We start from the raw sequence: 19,069 nt of genomic DNA on the forward strand, positions 1-19,069 counted from the left end.
TGAATTTGAATATCAATGAAAATAGTTGCATTTTAGTTGAAACTCTATATAAACTATATTCGGCTACCTCAAGTATTTGAAATGTTGGTATGGTCAGCCCTCCTCCTGGAGAGCAGCTGCAAGTTTTTGCTCCAAACCTTCTCTAACACACCCGATTCTGCTCATCAAGGTGCAGATCTCATTAGTAGCAAAAGCCTGCACCACCATCGGTAGGGTTGGGGAGGGTTGGCCACCACTGACGTAGCTACTGTCCCTTTAACTACTGAGACGATTTCAAGCGACCAACATACTACTGGAGTGATCCTCCCCCCGATGGATTATTTATCAAGCGGTGAGTCCCATGTCGCGATTTGCGGCAATTGTGGATACTGGATCCAAGACAGCCGCCCGGAATTATATTCTTAATGTCCTACAACTCCGATAACGTTATCATAACAGAGAAATTATGAAGATAGAAGTCAATATGAAGACCAAAGAATATCTCTGTAACAGGTGTTTGAGCTATGCGTGTTGAGGTAGAGGAGAACAAGCCATCAGGTGAACTTTATCGTCGTGCGCAATTATAGGTTACCAGTATGCATTAATTATGTTTATGTTTACTTTATTAACTCAATTACTAAAATGACTCAGAATTTGATAATTCTGTTGATATTATGTAAAACAACATTTGTTTTTAATAAGTAAAATGACCAAATACATGCTCATTGAAAGACATCGCCTACCTGTCCAAAGAAATAGGCTTTTTTTCCTCTCACTTAGATGATGTATGCAGATCTCTGTCAATTCAACGAGATATGCTTCTAAATAGTGGACATACATTTGTTATCTTACTGTAATGATCACAGGACTGGAATTATATTGTTATCTACGAAGAAAATTGTTCAGGAGTTAAATAGAGGTTATACCTCATCTAGATGCTGCGTTTATAAATACGGAGGAGTTGTCTAGCAGTAGTTATGGTGGTGGAGAGGACACTGCTTGCCGCAAGGCAGGGGGATGTACAAACTCTGAAAGTACAATTAGAGGAGAAAGTACTGAACAGCGACGTAAAGGACCTTCTCGGAGCCTCACCTGTCCACCATGCCGCCCGTGCTGGAAAACTGACTTGCCTACGTTTCCTCGTGGAAGAAGCGGGTTTACCGGGCAACAGTTTGGCGAATAATGGCGCCAGCCCCGCACACGACGCTGCTGCCACTGGTAACCTGGCCTGCTTACAGTGGCTATTAACTCAAGGTGGATGTCGTACGGTGGTGAGTGGCGTTATTTTCTTGCTACATAGCTACATAGCCTAGAGTAGGCCTACATTGCTTTTTAAAAAGGCTTAGTTCAATAATACAGACAACATCATTCATCACACAGACATCTTGTTATCATTTTAAGACCAGTCAGAGCTCAGAGGTCTATAGGACAACTTCTAGAGCAGCAAGGTCGAGGCCTGCAGTTGCTTTAATTTCCAATCCATCAGTCCTGTAGCCTAGACCTGAAAAACACAAATTAGTTCTATTGTTTCCCAAGATTAGTCATGTTGGACTAGGCCCGAGCCTACCCATCTCTCTTAGGTCAGTATTTGCTTGACTGTCAAATTGAGCAATTTGCCACATTTCCAGCCTGGAAATTACATTCATCACTTCTTCACACCACTTCAGCATAACACAATTAGTCACTCAGACAGTTTTTTGACCTCTATTGTAAGGCCTAAGAGGATAACCCTTGTCCCTAGTACCCCCAATGATTTATGTATAGGCCTACACTAGATGACTGATAGGGGGCGCTGTGTTGAAGCCATCGTGCATCATCTTGGCACTCCCCCACCATTGTAAAACATATTTAGCATTTTATTCATATCTACATTCGTTTTTTGCCACATGTATTCTATTACAGACAACTTAATGCATATTTTTTTACATTATATTATGCAAGCTAAACATACAAATAAAACATACCAAAAATATAAAACATTTTCATTAAAGTATCATTTTTTAGAGATTACTAATAAAATAATTATATCATGAATCATTTAATGGAAATACTGTAGAATTCCATTCATTCCATTGGAGGAATGCTTCTACTGGGGAGTGCCAATATGGCCGACAAGTGGCTTCGAAGCCTCTCAATGATCAATACATAGCATCAGCAATCCAGGGTTTAAATACTGTACATCAGTGTACATCAGTGACTGCACCACCCACTTTTCTTTAGGCTTGTGCAGGCTTTTGGCTCAATGAACAACACATGGTCCGGATAATTGTGCTACTGTATATAACCTGTTGCCATTGAGAATACCTGAGACTTGTATTAGTTATTACTCTGTAATTATCATCAATACCCATTCTAAGGGAAGTGTCACCACAGCAGGCAGTCCGTCCAGTGTACTAAGGTCTATACAACAATGTCACCTATGCTGGTGTAACAGTACAACTTTACGTCCGTCCCCTCGCCCATACCCGGGCGCGAACCAGGGACCCTCTGCACACATCAACAACAATCACCATCGAAGCATCGTTACCCATCGCTCCACAAAAGCCGCAGCCCTTGCAGAGCAAGGGGAACTACTACTTCAAGGTCTCAGAGCAAGTGACGTAACCGATTGAAACGCTATTTAGCGCACACCGCTAACTAAGCTAGCCGTTTCACATCCGTTACACTCACCCCCCTTTTGACCTTCCTCCTTTTTTTTCCCGCAGCAACCAGTAATCCGGGTCAACAGCATCAATGTAACAGTACAATTTTAAACCGTCCCCTCGCCCATACCCGGGCGCGAACCAGGGACCTTCTGCGCACAACGACAACAGTCACCCTCGAAGCATCGTTACCTTGCAGTGCAAGGGGAACTACTACTTCAAGGTCTCAGAGCAAGTGTCTCAGAGCAAGTGACGTAACCGATTGAAACGCTATTTAGCGCACACCGCTAACTAAGCTAGCCGTTTCACATCCGTTACACTGGACTAATTTGATATGATTTTTACAACAGCTTGAGAAAAAAATTCACCTAGATCCCAGGTCCTCATGCTGAATGTGTAGCGACTGGACTCTTTCACAAAACGTGGGGGAAAAGTCATTTTGGTAAAAGTGCATTGATTTCCATACAAAAACTTAACTCTGTCTACCTAATGGCACAGGTTACATAAATGTTTGGCCTCACTTTCAGCATCCTGGGAAATATGAATGTAATATTATTGTGTAAAACTGATTGTTATAGGGTGAAAAAGACATTCACTTTCCACCCTCTACAGTGTTTCCACCCTCTATATTAATAACAAGAAGTCTGACTTGTCCACATAAAACAGCGTTTCCACCCTCTATGTTAATAACAAGAAGTCTGACTTGTCCACATAAAACAGCGTTTCCACCCTCTATGTTAATAACAAGAAGTCTGACTTGTCCACATAAAACAGCGTTTCCACCCTCTATGTTAATAACAAGAAGTCTGACTTGTCCACATAAAACAGCGTTTCCACCCTCTATGTTAATAACAAGAAGTCTGACTTGTCCACATAAAACAGCGTTTCCACCCTCTATGTTAATAACAAGAAGTCTGACTTGTCCACATAAAACAGCGTTTCCACCCTCTATGTTAATAACAAGAAGTCTGACTTGTCCACATAAAACAGCGTTTCCACCCTCTATGTTAATAACAAGAAGTCTGACTTGTCCACATAAAACAGCGTTTCCACCCTCTATGTTAATAACAAGAAGTCTGACTTGTCCACATAAAGCAGCATTTGAGCCCAATGATACATATTCGTCATTTCACACTTGAGTCGGTAGAGACATTGGTTACAAGATGTGACAAAATCCTTTTCGTGTCAAAGAGTCACAAGGATGTATTCAGCTGTAATCTTCATATCTATTCGCCATAGAGTAGTGGTGCGCACCAATATCGATAATTCGATACTAATCATACCTCACTTTCCCTGAATATTAATTTACAACACATACTATAATGTCACACACCCACACTATGGATCAAACTTCAGGATTCATTGAAATATTTGAGGACATGACATTTGACTTATGAATTACTGACCGGTATTGAGTACACCATTAGTCCAATGTCATCTAAACACATGTCTGAAAGTAAACTATATAATGTACCTAATCAGAGGAGGTTGGTGGCACATTAATTGGGGAGGATGGGCTCGTGGTAATTGCTGGAGCGTTAAATAGTGGAATGGTATCAAATACATCAAACACGTGGTTTCCATTTATTTGATGCCATTCCATCTGCTCCGTTCCAGCTATTATTATAAGCCGTCCTCCCGTAAGCAGCCTCCACTGCTTCTTGTTTTGAAACTCAAGTAAATGTTTGTTTTGGCTCTGTCTAGAAGCATCTGGTAGCTGTGTTATTTCATTTGGGTACTTGAAGAGTGTTAAATCTGTACAAGGGATGAAACCCTATATAGAGCACATTCAAATGTTATTAGAAGTTTGGAAAGCGGTATGCCCTGATGACATTGTCCGCACAATTAATTAGGTTAATGACTTATCTTTCGATAACTCTATTCGCCATGTGCCAATCACTTAGTCTGGGCTAGGACTGAAAGACACTGGCATTCACACTGCTTTGTTCACTGACCAATTCAGCAAAAATGAGGTCGTAACAATGGGGAATCGATCGGTAGATAAAGGTGCTCTAAATGGACCCTTTTGCATACCCCACCATACCAGGAGACATCCATTTCTTCATCATTGGAAAATATAAATGGTTGAGTTTGATATAATTTAAAAGCTTACAAACAGTGTTGTCAAACTATTTTATTACTTTGATTTTTTTAAAATAAAAATGGTCCTTTTGAAACCTTTAACGTGCAAAGTAAATGTTTTATTCATAAGCATATGTTGTAGATTAGACTCTATTAAACATCATCTGAGGTTTTTGTGTCGTGCATTCCATGGCTTGAGACACCACATTCTCTTAACTATAGGGTGGGTGTCATTTCAATCATAGAAATTGAACTCATAGAATGGACCTATCCCTTCAGAACCCTGCAATGTGTTGGTACATGATTGAAATGTCAATTAAATTGAAATGGAAACTTCTAAATACTACCAAATAAATGACCGCTGATACACTCACGTCGAATGTCAACTTAAATCATCATGGCTATTCTAATAAACACAGCAAAAAAAGAAATGTCCCTTTTTCAGGACCCTGTCTTTCAAAGATAATTCGTAAAAATCCAAATAACTTCACAGATCTTCATTGTAAAGGGTTTAAACACTGTTTCCCATGCTTGTTCAATGAACCATAAACAATTCATGAACATGCACCTATGAAACGGTCGTTAAGACACTAACAGCTTACAGACGGTAGGCAATTAAGGTCACAGTTATGAAAACTTAGGACACTAAAAGAGGCCTTTCTACTGACTGAAAAACACCAAAAGAAAGATGCCCCGGGTCCCTGCTCATCTGCGTGAATGTGTCTTAGGCATGCTGCAAGGAAGCATGAGGACAGCAGATGTGGCCAGGGCAATAAATTGCATAATCCGTACTGTGAGATGCCTAAGACAGCACTACAGGGAGACAGGATGGACAGCTGATCGTCCTCGCAGTGGCAGACCATGTGTAACAACACCAGCACAGGATCGGTACATCTGAACAGCACACCTGGTGTGTACAGTATGGCAACAACAACTGCCCGAGGTACACCAGCAACGCACAATCCCTCCATCAGTGCTCAGTCTGTCCGCAATAGGCTGAGAGAGGCTGGACTGAGGGCTTGTAGGCCTGTTGTAAAGGCAGGTCCTCACCAGACATCACCGATAACAACGTCACCTATGGACACAAACCCACCGTCGCTGGACCAGACAGGACGGGCAAAAGTGCTCTTCACTGACGAGTCGTGGTGTTGTCTCACCAGGGGTGATGGTTGGATTCGAGTTTATCGTCGAAGGAATGAGCGTTACACTAAGGCCTGTACTCTGGAACGGGATCGATTTGGAGGTGGAGGGTCTGGCATGGTCTGAGGCGGTGTTTGACAGCATCATCGTACTGAGCTTGTTGTCATTGCAGGCAATCTCAATGCTTTGCGTTACAGGGAAGACATCCTCCTCCCTCATGTGGTACCCTTCCTACAGGCTCATACTGACATGACCCTCCAGCATGACAATGCCACCAGCCATACTGCTCGTTCTGTGTGTGATTTCCTGCAAGACAAGAATGTCAGTGTTCTGCCATGGCAAGCGCAGAGCCCGGATCTCAATCCCATTGAGCACGTCTGGGACCTGTTGGATCGGAGGATGAGGGTTAGGGCCATTCCCCCCAGAAATGTCCGGGAACTTGCAGGTGCCTTGGTGGAAGAGTGGGGTAACATCTCACAGCAAGAACTGGCAAATCTGGTGCAGTCCATGAGGAGGAGATGCACTGCAGTACTTAATGCAGCTGGTGGCCACACCAGATATTGACTGTTACTTTTGATTTTGACCCCCCTCCTTCGTTCAGGGACACATTATTCAATTTCTGTTAGTCACATGTCTGTGGAACTTGTGCAGATTATGTTTCAGTTGTGGAATCTTATGTTCATACAAATATTTACACATGTTAAGTTTGCTGAAAATCAACACAGTTGACAGTGAGAGGACATTTCGTTTTTTGCTGAGTTGATCTATCTTTCTATGATTTCAATAGGTTTCCTATGGAGGATTGACAGTATACTTTAAAACAATGGATATCCCCATTCTGGTCAGCATTCTCTGATGTGTGGACCTCCAACCATTTCAATTGTATTCCCATTTTAGTACATTTATCAGCCAAAACGTGACACCCACCTTTTATTCAAGAGCTGAAAGTCACTTTCTAAGTACTTCTGAAATGGGCAAATATGTATGGAAGGTTTCACTCAAATCAAAAGGAGTCCTGTCAAAAAGTGATTGAATTCAAATGGATTTACCCAGTAGTGAATTTATATCCCTCTTTCCTCTGGCTGTTCTCCCATACATGTCCCAGGCTTTAAAGAGAGGGTACATGGAAAGGAGGGATGACAGACTTGTTATAGGGCAATTCCATGGTAATGCAGAGATGCCAATTTTTCACTTTACATGTATGCCAAACAAACACCATTGATTTCAAAGTTTACCACACCACACAACTCAATGCACAAATACTACTTTTGAACATTTTACAGAAACACTCACTGGAAGAACTGTGCAGATGCAAAACACCCTTGGGGGGATGGAGTGAGAGTCAGGAGTTGGAAGAGACAGGGGCTGAGAGAGACAGGGGCTGAGAGAGACAGGGGCTGAGAGAGAGGGAGAGAGAGGGGATGAGAGAGGCCTGGAGAGAAAAAGAGAGGGAAAGAGAGAGAGGCTGGGAGCACGAGAGAAAGAGGCTGGGAGAGAGTGAGAGGGAAAGCGAGAGTGGCTGGGAGAGCACGAGAGAAAGAGGCTGGGAGAGCACAAGACATGAGAGAAAGAGGCTGGGAGAGCACGAGAGAAAGAGGCTGGGAGAGCAGGAGACACGAGAGAAAGAGGATGGGAGAGCACGAGAGAAAGAGGCTGGGAGAGCACGAGCCACGAGAGAAAGAGGCTGGGAGAGCACGAGAGAAAGAGGTTGGGAGAGCACGAGAGAAAGAGGCTGGGAGAGCACGAGAGAAAGAGGCTGAGAGAGCACGAGAGAAAGAGGCTGGGAGAGCACGAGAGAAAGAGGCTGAGAGAGCACGAGAGAAAGAGGCTGAGAGAGCACGTGAGAAAGAGGCTGGGAGAGCACGAGAGAAAGAGGCTGAGAGAGCACGAGAGACAGAGGCTGAGAGAGCACGAGAGAAAGAGGCTGGGAGAGCACGAGAGAAAGAGGCTGAGAGAGCACGAGAGACAGAGGCTGGGAGAGCACGAGAGAAAGAGGCTGGGAGAGCACGAGAGAAAGAGGCTGAGAGTGCACGAGAGAAAGAGACTGGGAGAGCACGAGAGAAAGAGGCTGAGAAGGAACAAGAGAAAGAGGCTGGGAGAGCACGAGAGAAAGAGGCTGAGAGAGCACGAGAGGCTGGGAGAGCGCGAGAGGCTGGAAGTAGGGGAGAAGGAGGGAAAGAGATGCTGAGGGAGAGGGAAAGAGAGAGAGGCTGGGAGAGAGGCAAGAGAGAGAGGCTGGGAGAGGCTGAGGGAGGGGGAGAGAGAGAGAGGTGGGGGGGCTTCATAGTTGTCATGCAATGATTTAAAACATGTGACACCTTTTTATTACAACACATACTGGGCACTGGCATTTGCTCCGAATTAAGATTCAATAATGTCTGCAGAAAGAATGGGGTGTCAGCTATGACATGACACATTGACTTTGAAAAAATCTGTTTTGGTTATTGAACTATACTAAGTGAAGTGGATTTATAGTCAGTAACCGAATTTCATTATGCGTCCCTGATCTGTACTACACAGAAATTCATATCCATAATTATGCATACCATTCTCTTCATGGTGATGTATCCTAAATAGGTACATAAAGGTATAAATAGGCAATATCCTCCTTTGCATATTTGGGTATTATTCTTCACACTGGCTATTATTTTAATGAGCTCTGCCTCCAAACAAGTTGGTTGGTCCAGACCAGACCAAATCTGAACCAATCATAGATGTCGATGTTTCACAAGTTTGGACATGAAAGTACAGCTCAGTAGAGTAGAGTTTAGTATAGTACATTATTGTACTGTACTATACTGAACTCTACTTTCCTTTGCTGTACTGTATGTACTCTGCTGTACTGTACTGTACTCTACTCTACTTTTCTTTACTCTACTCTACTCTACTCTACTGTGCTGTGCTGCCCAAACTTGTGAACCCACCTGTGGTTTGTGACTGCTATAATTTCCCATTGTAGCAAATTCCATTACAGATTTTTTTCTGGAAATTGGTTTGAACTAATATCAACACTTCTATTTAGTTTGAGAAATGTTACTGCCTTCTGTACGTTTAAGAAACATTGTCTTGTGATTTAATTCTGTGAGCAAAAACCCAAATAACTTTTAAGATATTTTCACATTTCTCCCTCATGAGAAGGAGGGAGGATAATGAAAGTTCACAGAAGTAACAAGTAAAGGTAGACCAATCAATTAGTTAGTGTTTTTACTGATGTCAATTATAAAGGAATATCAATTTTTAATCACTTAATCATTAATAAAAAAAATTGATATCAGTAAAAACACAAATAACATTGATTGGTCTACCTTTACTTGTTACTTCTGTGAACTTTCATTATCCTCCCTCATGAGAGGGAGAAATGTGAAAATATCTTAAAAGTTATGTGGGTTTTTGCTAAAGCAATGAAGTCACAAGCAATGTTTCTTCAACTTACAGAGGGCAGTAACATTTCTCAAACTAAATACAAGTGTTGATATTAGTTGGCAGGGGTCTTGACTTCAACATTACTGTGTTTTGATGTATTTCTAATACCCTTTAAGACTTTTTGTGGTAGATATTTTCTAAGATTCCTTTTCCATCTGTTTGACCAGAAAGCATTTGCTTATTTCTAATTTGTAGGATGTTAAATGGTAAAAAAAAAAATCTAAATACTCTTAGCTTTCATTTGACACGCTCCTATTAAACTTCACATGTTGGTGCTCATGGGTCCTTTAACATTGAAATGACCTTTATGCCATCAGTCTTACTAATGCTATGCAAATCACCTCTTGAATAAGCTCAGCTAAACCCTCATGACTAGAGGTCGACCGATTATGATTTTTTCAACACCGATACCGATTATTGGAGGACCAAAAAAAGGCTGATACCAATTAATCGGCCCATTTTTATTTATTTATTTGTAATAATGACAATTACAACAATACTGAATGAACACTTATTTTAACTTAATATAATACATAAATAAAAATCAATTTAGCCTCAAATAAGTAATGAAACATGTTCAATTTGGTTTAAATAATGCAAAAACAAAGTGTTGGAAAAGTAAAAGTGCAATATGTGCCATGTAAAGAAGCTAATGTTTGAGTTCCTTGCTCATATGAGCCTTTGGTCATTAATATGGTCGAATCCGGAAACTATCATTTAGAAAGATTTTATCTAACGGGTGGCATCCCTAAGTCTAAATATTCTTGTTACATTGTACAACCTTCAATGTTCTGTCATAATTACATAAAATTCTGGCAAATTAGTTCGCATTGAGCCAGGCTGCCCAAACTGTTGCTTATACCCTGACTCTGGATGCAATGAACGCAAGAGAAGTGACACAATTTCACCTGGTTAATATTGCTTGCTAACCTGAATTTCTTTAAGCTAAATATGCAGGTTTAAAAATATGTACTTCTGTGTATTGATTTTAAGAAAGGCATTGGTGTTTATGGTTAGGTACAGTCGTGCAACGATTGTGCTTTTTTCGCAAATGCGCTTTTGTTAAATCATCCCCCAACGTTGCATCGATTATATGCAACGCAGGACACGCTAGATAAACTAGTAATATCATCAACCATGTATAGTTAACTAGTGAATATGATTGATTGATTGTTTTTTATAAGATAAGTTTAATGCTAGCTAGCAACTTACCTCGGCTTCTTACTGCATTCGCGTAACAGGCAGGCTCCTCGTGGAGTGCAATGGGAGGCAGGTGGTTAGAGTGTTGGACTAGTTAACCGTAAGGTTGCAAGATTGAATCCCAGAGCTGACAAGGTGAAAATCTGTCGTTCTGCCCCTGAACAAGGCAGTTAACCCACCGTTCCTAGGCCGTCATTGAAAATAAGAATGTGTTCTTAACTGACTTGCCTAGTTAAATAAAGATGTACTTAAAAAAAAAAATCGGCGTCCAAAAATACCAATTTCCGATTGTTATGAAAACTTGAAATCGGCCCTAATTAATCGGCCATTCCGATCAACAACATATTAGGGGGTTAAATGAGCGGTTACTCCCCCCAAACCAATGGAATGTCTACTACTACTACTACTAGTACTACTTTGTCCTTTCAATATTTTTCTGTTCAATAAATTAGTGCTAGTCAAAGAAGTAGACTAATAAGTGTTCCCTTCATTACCGCCACATACAATGAGTGTACAAAGCATTAGGAACACCTGCTCTTTCCACCAGGTGAAAGCTATGATTCCTTATTGATGTCACTTGTTAAATGAGCTCCCGAGTGGGGCAGCGGTCTAAGGCACTGCATCTCAGTGCTAAAGGCATGGTTTGATTCCAAGCTGTATCACAACCGGCCGTGATTGGGTGTCCCAATTGGCCCAGCGTCGTCCGGGCTAGGGTTTTGGCCGTGGTAGGCCGTCATCGTAAATAATAATTTGTTCTTAACTGACTTGCCTAGTTAAATAAAGGTAAAATATATTTTTTTCATTAAATCCACTTCAATCAGTGTAGATGCAGGGGAGGAGACAGGTCAAAGAAGGATTCTTTTTTCTCTGTTCTGAAGGGGGTGCAACTCAATATTAGGAACGTGTTCCTAATGTTTTGTACACTCAGTGTATGTTCACCATTCACTGCTAGGCTTGAGTGGCTGTCTGACCATACAACCACCACAAAGAGTGTCAGTGATTGGCTGACATTTGTATATGGTCTCTCTTCCTGTTAGTAATGTAATCTAGATGAGGTTTGACACAGTGGGTACTCCTTGTTGGTTTCCACACAATGTCAATGGGTCACTGACATCGCTTCAGAGCATCCTTGACACACACCGCTTGTTTTGTGAAAGTGGTTTCTGGTGCAAACACTTGATACCTGAATCAGATAATAGCTTAACATCTATTAAAGTATTCATCAGGGTTACCCTACACTGAGTGTCCAAAACAATAGGGACACCTTCCTAATATTGTGTTGCACCCCCTTTTGCCCTCAGAACAGCCTCAATTCGTCAGGGCATGGACTCTACAAGGTGTCGAAAGCGTTCCACAGGGATACTGGCCCACGTTGACTCCAATGCTTCCCAAAGTTGTGTCAAGTTGGATGGATGTTTTTTTTGTGTCGGACCATTCTTGATACACACGGAAAATTGTTGAGTGTGAAAAACCCAGCAACGTTGCAGTTCTTGACACACTCAAACCGGTGCGCCTGGCACCTACGACTATACCGTGCAAAGGCACTTAAATCACCCTCTGAATGGCACACATACATAATCCACGTCTCAGTTGTCTTAAGGCTTAAAAATCCTTCATCCTTCTTTAACCAGTCTCCCCTTCATCTACACTGATTTGAAGTGGAGTTAAAAAGTGACAATAAGGGATCATAGTTTTAACCTGGATTCACCTGGTTAGTTGGTCATGGAAAGAGCAGGTACACTCAGTGTATATGTCTTCAACGAAAGTTTCATATTCATTTTTCAATCACTTGAGTCAACTCCTTAAAGATATCTTGAATGCAGAGCATACTGATGATCAATGTCATCTTTGTGATTCAAGACCACGCAGGATGTTACCATTTAAATGAATCAGCATTAAGTCTTGAAACCTGACTTTGATATTTCCTGTGTCTTTCCTCTTTCGTAGGACCGGGATAGTTCCGGAGCCACCGTTCTCCACCTCGCCTCCCGGTTCAGCCATCACGAGATCACAGATTGGCTGCTGAAGAGCGGGGAAGCAGACACCGGGGCGTCCACAGACACTGGGGCCCTGCCTGTCCACTATGCTGCTGCCAAGGGAGACCTGCCCTCCCTCCGTCTCCTGTTGGGACACAGCCCAAAGTAAGAGCGCCAATGCTAACGCTAAGCTAACCCACTTACTAGCCATTATCTGTATACTATCCACACTAGGGCTGTGACAAGTTGACAGTTTTGCTTAATGTTTAAACTGCCCATTTTAAAAAATTGTTTTGCCGTTAAAACGATAAGAAAAAATCATACAATTCCAGACAGTAGAATTCCAGACAGTAGAATTCCAGTAGAATTCCAGACAGTAGAATTACAGTAGAATTACAGTAGACAAACAAACATGCAGTTGTGGAGGATGCTTTCAAAGGGCCACATTCCATTATGTCTTAAAAGCGTAATAAATATAGGCTACGGGTAGCCATTTGTAATTTCATATGAGGCAAAAATGAAGAAAAGGCTACACTCAAGACTGGCCTGATGACATCGGTGCCATGAATAGCCTAGGGTGTTCTACACGCAACAGACCACAGACTGAACACACGCTTGCATCATTAGCAAAGACACAGAGCAGGCAGGCCAGCATGAGGGAGTGAGCGGCATGTTTTGGTCATTTGCATCTCGAAATGTCTTGTCTTGCATGCCTTGCAAATTCTCCAAGTAGCCTAAAGTTCACCCCTTCCTCTGGTTTTGAATTACACAACTTCCCCAGGCCTTTATAGCCTGTCGGCTGTAACACGGAAAATAATTTGTTTTGTGAACTGTGATTTTAATTAAGGTATTTTTCTTAACGTACAGGATCCCAACTTCATTTAAATGTTTTAACGTTTAAACGTTCACACCACTAATCCACACACAGGGTTTATGTAGCTAATCCTGACAGGATTTTGGGATGTTTGAGTGTTATTATTATTATTATTTTTACTGTGATTTGATCGTTACTAACATTTAAAGTGAACCCAAATAGGAGTCCCAACCTCAATCACCCTAACCACTGTGCCGAGCATTACTTCACAACCCAATATTTGTCCTTGTGTTAACACTTTCCCTGCTCCTAACTCTCACCTCTACTATAAACTTTTCCCTAAGGCTCAACTTAACACTAACAACTAACACTACCTAGACAATAAGGGCCCGTTCAGATTCACTAGACTTGTTACCAGCGGCAGTCTCGTCATTTTGTTTTATTTTTGTGTTGACATTAGCTACAGCCAACGCTACCAAAGACACTGATAACTGCAAGCTACGTAGTACACAACATTTTCAAGTCATTTTGGGCCGTGCTATACGATGGCCGTAGTTTTCAGCACGTATACAGGTGCACACAGCGTCAAACGCGCCGAGCACTTGCGTTCCATAGAAATCCTGGTTGAGAATGAAATGACTGAACAAATGAACAATGAAACAGCACAGCAAGTAAGTGAAAGAAATTGGTTTTGATTATGTTTTACTGGTAATGGGGACATACGTAAATGCCAACAAAATTACTTTTTGGTCAGTGTGGTGTGTGTGTGTATCTGTGTAACCTTTATTTAACTAGGCAAGTCAGTTAAGAACAAATTCTTATTTACAATTTCGGCCCGGTCGGCGCTGGGCCAATTGTGCACCTCACTATGGGAATCCCAATCACGGCCGGATGTGATACAGCCTGGATTCGAACCAGGGACTGTGGTGAAGCCTCTAGCACTGAGATGCAGTGCCTTAGACCGCTACATCCATGTGTGTGTGTTAACTATTTAACTGTACTAGAATGCTTAAAAGGCAGCTAAAAGTGTAAATATCGATATCAGAGTTTTTTTTGCAAGGAAAATATTGGATATCGGAATCGGCCAAAAATGTAATATAGGTGCATCACTAGTTACCACCAAGTCTATTTACAGTATATAAAAAAAACATTTCTACAGCTCTCAAATACAGAAGTGCATAAACATTATCATACAGTATCATATGTATTATACAGAGCTCGGTAGCAAGCTAAACAAATAATGAAGGCTATTCATCACATAATTGATGAATGTTGCTAGCTAGCTAAACCAGCCATCTCAATTATATTACAATTTAAGATAATTACCTCCAAAACACACCAGGCTTCGTTTTATCCTATAGTGCAAATCATTCATGTTAGAATCAGTAAATGGGATATAGCTAAGCAACTTGCGCCTGAAAACATCAGCTATTAGCTAATTCAAAGTCTAAGGAGTTGTCTCACTCATTGGGCTATAATGTTGTCACTCGGATGCCAGGGTTTTTTTGGATCAAAAGGGGGCTGGTGGGCGTGGCAGGGGGTGTGGCAATGGGTGCTATCGGTGGGGCAGAATTTTGAATTTCAGAGCCAATTTTCCTGCATTTCTAAGAATTGTTCATTGGAGCCGAGATAACTGCAATTTTTGTAAGTTCATTTTCTGCAATTCCACACATTGTTCCATGGAGTTGAGAGAACATCTAGCAGTTTTAAAAATAATTTCCTGCACTTATATGCATTTTGCAATGCCCAATGCTGTTTTTTTGCTCAAACAAAAATCAATACTGTTAAATTAATTGTTTTTGGAATTTACAATACCCCTGACTGTTTAGCTTTTATTTAGGTGATTGTTAGTTCTCAAAGATTATATAATGAAAAATATATAGGTCCATTATCTTTTCTAGACATTTAGGTTTACACTGAAAACATTTTTCCATCCCAAAAAGTAATAATAATAAATAAATAAATAAAAGAGTATATAATATTGAAATGTTAAATTGTTTTTACAGTTTAGATAGACTTAGGTGTCCCGAAAAAGTGCTTACCCAAGGGTTTCTATGACAGAAAACTCCCTGAATGCATTTTTGGCAGCTGTTTTGTTCAGGTCCACACAAACAGGTTATTACTGCATTTGAAGGTAAAAGCCAAATAAAACACAAAAAATATAAGTAAAATGTCTAGACATTTCAGCCGTTAAAAAAACATTGCTCCGCTATTAAGATTTTTACTGTAAGAGCATCTGGCTACACGAGACAATTATTTTTTTTACATTCGACGGCTCGGAGGGAGGTTACTCTCAAAAAAGGCTTGCCAGCGAACTTCGGAGTTGGCGCAGATGTGACAATTTTGCAAGATTACTGTATAAGGTCGAGCCGAGTGTATTTTCTCAAACTTGAGAGAATCTATTGCCATGAGAATATACTTTAAGTGCACACTAAGACATGGCAGCCATCTTTTTCTCTTAAATGTTAGCCTACTGTGGGCCTTCGGTATTTCCTAAGTCAACAGGACTGCCACAGAATACTACGTTTTCACAGTTTTTGAGCATGTTGAGCATTTTTGTGGCATTTCATGCAGATAATCATCTGCCTTAACTCATAGTTTTCCGTAATAATAACATGGTTAACGCTTAAGATGAATTAAGGAAAATAAGCCAATAACCCTAACCCATTTATAAGCATTTTTAATGACTTATTAATGAAAGGGAGACCTGCCCTCCCTCCGTCTCCTGTTGGGACACAGCCCAAAGAGACTCAGGCTCTGATGCATGTTTTGATTCAGTGATTTGTCTTTTGTCAACACTGCGGGCTAACAAGGGATTTTCAAGAGATCACAGATGTTGCTTTTTTGGCAACTGTTGAGTAAACTAGTCACCTTCAGTTCAAATCACATGATGGAATACTTCCTAAAGGAATGCACTCAACCATGGTCAAATATGACATTTGCTGCCTTTTTTGCAGAATTGTCCTCAGGGGCAAATGATCGATTGTCCTGGATTAATAATAATGTTGTCACATATAGGACGTCCCCTGCTCATCGCTTGATTTGTCATGATAATCGTGCATGGGTTTTGTCGTGTAGAATCTAATTTGTGTGTGTGTGTGTGTGTGTGTGTGTGTGTGTGTGTGTGTGTGTGTGTGTGTGTGTGTGTGCGTGCGTGCGTGCGTGCGTGCGTGCGTGCGTGTGTGGACATGTGTGTGGTGTTTGTTGTGAGAGAGGTGTGCGTGTGTGTGTAATGTTATTGAATGTCGGTGCTAATCACTGTTGCACTACAGGAGCCGTGCCGCAGAGAGAACATGGAGCCATATGGCCTTACGATTGTCATGGACACATGCCAAGGCATTAGCAACACTGAGTGCCCATGCAGGGTGGATATTCAATCAAAGAACTGCTGTCTGTCAACATTAGTTCAATTGTGGTTAGGGTTGAGGAGAGGGTGGGAGATGGGGTTGAGGCAATAGGGAGATGGCATAAACAACATTTTGTCAAAGTGGAAACAGGTTTTTAGAAATTGTTGCAAATTTATTTAAAAAAAATATATATAAACAGAAATACCTTATTTACATAAGTATTCAGACCTTTTGCAATGAGACTCGAAATTGAGCTCCGGTGCATCCCATTTCCATTGATAATCCTTCAGACGTTACTTGATTGGAGTCCACCTGTGGTCAAATTCAATTTATTGGGCATGATTTGTAAAGGCACACACCTGTCTATATGAGGTACCACAGTTGACAGTGCATGTCAGAGCATAATCCAAGCCATAGAAGGAATTGTCTGTAGAGCTCCGAAACAGGATTGTGTCGAGGCACTGATCTCGGGAAGAGTACCAAAAAATGTCTGCAGCATTGAAGGTCCCCAAGAACACAGTGGCCTCCATTATTCTTAATTGGAAGAGGTTTGGAACCACCAAGACTCTTCATAGAGCTGGCCACCCGTCAAAAACAGAGAAATTTGGGGAAAAGGGCCTTAGTCAGGGATGTAAACCCGATCGATCATCTCTGGAGAGACCTGAAAATAGCTGTGCAGCAACGCTCCGCATCCAACCTGACAGAGCTTGAGAGGATCTGCAGAGAAGAATGAGAGAAACTCCCCAAATACAGGTGTGCCAAGCTTATAACGTCATACCCAAGAAGATTCAAAGCTGTAATTGCTGCCAAAGGTGCTTCAACAAAGTACTGAGTTAAGGGTCTGAATACTTATGTAAACGTGATATTGCAGTTTTCATAGTTAATACATGTGCAGATATTTCAAAAAAACTATTTTTGCTTTGTCATTATGGGGTATTGTGTGTAGATTGATGAGGGGGAAAAACGATTTAATGCATTTTAGAATAAGGCTGTAACGTAACAAAATGCAGACGAAGTCAAGAGGCCTGAATACCTTCCGAATGCACTGTATATGAAGAGCATGCTGGGAGAACATAGAGAGACAACAGTGTAATGTTTGAGCCTATAGCCTAACCAATAGATAAGCAATTGGAACCTCCTGTTGGTTGTAAAGGAATAAAATATGATAGGGACCAGATAGCCAGCTGCCACCTAAGGCCTCATCAAGGCTGTCCAATGGGACTGTTCTGTTCACTTCAACATGCGGCACAGATCACTCACCTCTGCCATAAACCTATAGGAATAAGCTGAAGAGGTGGAGTCTGAGGGCTATAGGCTAGTGTTCTGGCCTTGGTGTTGGAGTTTGGGGCCTACCTACCAGGGACTCCAGTGTTGTCTAGGTGCAACCCAGACAGGTGCGTAGCTCTTGAATCTTTAATTGGCCCCAGAGACGTGGCTGTGCCTGATAGCATTGCTCCATTCACTCCTGCCTCTTCCCTTCCCCCACCCCTCATGCTATTTACCGCTGCAGCCATGGTGACACACAGTAGCGAACCGGCGATAAGCTAATGAGGGGAAACAATACAGGCACGAAGAAGGGGACCGCTTTCTAGTCGTCTCTGGCATTGTTTAGCCGAGGCCTTTTGCTGTGGGGAGATAGCATTGTGATGTCACGGTTTATTATACGGCGTAGAACAGAATGTTATCTTATAGGTTTCAAAGGGTAATTGGCCTGTTTGACAGCTGTTACCTTAGCTCTCAGAAATCACAAGGGAGGCAACCCCTCACAAGGGAAGCATTTCTCCTTTATCATACGACACTGTTCCTTCATTTATTTTGATTGAGCACTAGTTAGCGGAATGTAAAAAGCTACATTCATCATCATTGTTTAGCCCCCATATAGTTTCCCTTTCCTGTTGGTAGTAATCTGACTTAGCTAGCTGCACAGAATGTGGTAAGGATTGGATTTGTCTGGAGCACTTTATTACAGATGGATGTTTTCAAGGCCTTGGAAACCCATATGCTAAACATTTGCTCAATTTACAGTGCAGAAAAAAACATCAAAGGCCCTAGAATCCATTCCACAGATCACTTCTAAAGTCCTCCGATAATTGACTCCAAGGCAGGCCATTCATGTGCAATAGTTCTCACATTTGTACTTTTTGTTTTTAATTTTTTACAAAGTTGAGTTAGGCTGACCATTCTAAAACTGTACGGTGAAATCGTCAGTCTACATCACAGTTCTGACATCACAACATACCGTGGGAAGTGTTCCATTGTTTAGCCTAATATTGTACTGTATTTGCACAAAACGGATGACTAAAGTTATACAACTGTTTAGTTACGGTAACTTAGTTAGCTGTGAACTGTTTGTCTGGACAAGAGGTCAGTTCAGTTCAGTTCACTCCGCTGCAGCTATGAAGTGAAGCCAATTTTATTTGATCTTTATTTAACTAGGCAAGTCAGTTAAGAACAAAGGGGCAGAAC

The 19,069-nt window shown here is 41.5% G+C and overlaps 1 protein-coding gene across 1 annotated transcript in view; it reads left to right on the top strand.

Annotated features, from left to right (window-relative positions):
- Nucleotides 1-284: 284 nt before the first annotated feature.
- Nucleotides 285-19,069, top strand: part of espn (espin) — a 103,154-nt gene continuing 84,369 nt past the window's right edge. The window contains 2 exon segments of the mRNA XM_052482940.1: nucleotides 285-1,250; nucleotides 12,414-12,607. Coding sequence (XP_052338900.1) covers nucleotides 957-1,250; nucleotides 12,414-12,607 — 488 coding nt within the window. The 5' untranslated portion in view covers nucleotides 285-956.

The sequence above is a fragment of the Oncorhynchus keta genome, chromosome 28, assembly GCF_023373465.1.
Source record: "Oncorhynchus keta strain PuntledgeMale-10-30-2019 chromosome 28, Oket_V2, whole genome shotgun sequence".
Taxonomy (NCBI): domain Eukaryota; kingdom Metazoa; phylum Chordata; class Actinopteri; order Salmoniformes; family Salmonidae; genus Oncorhynchus; species Oncorhynchus keta.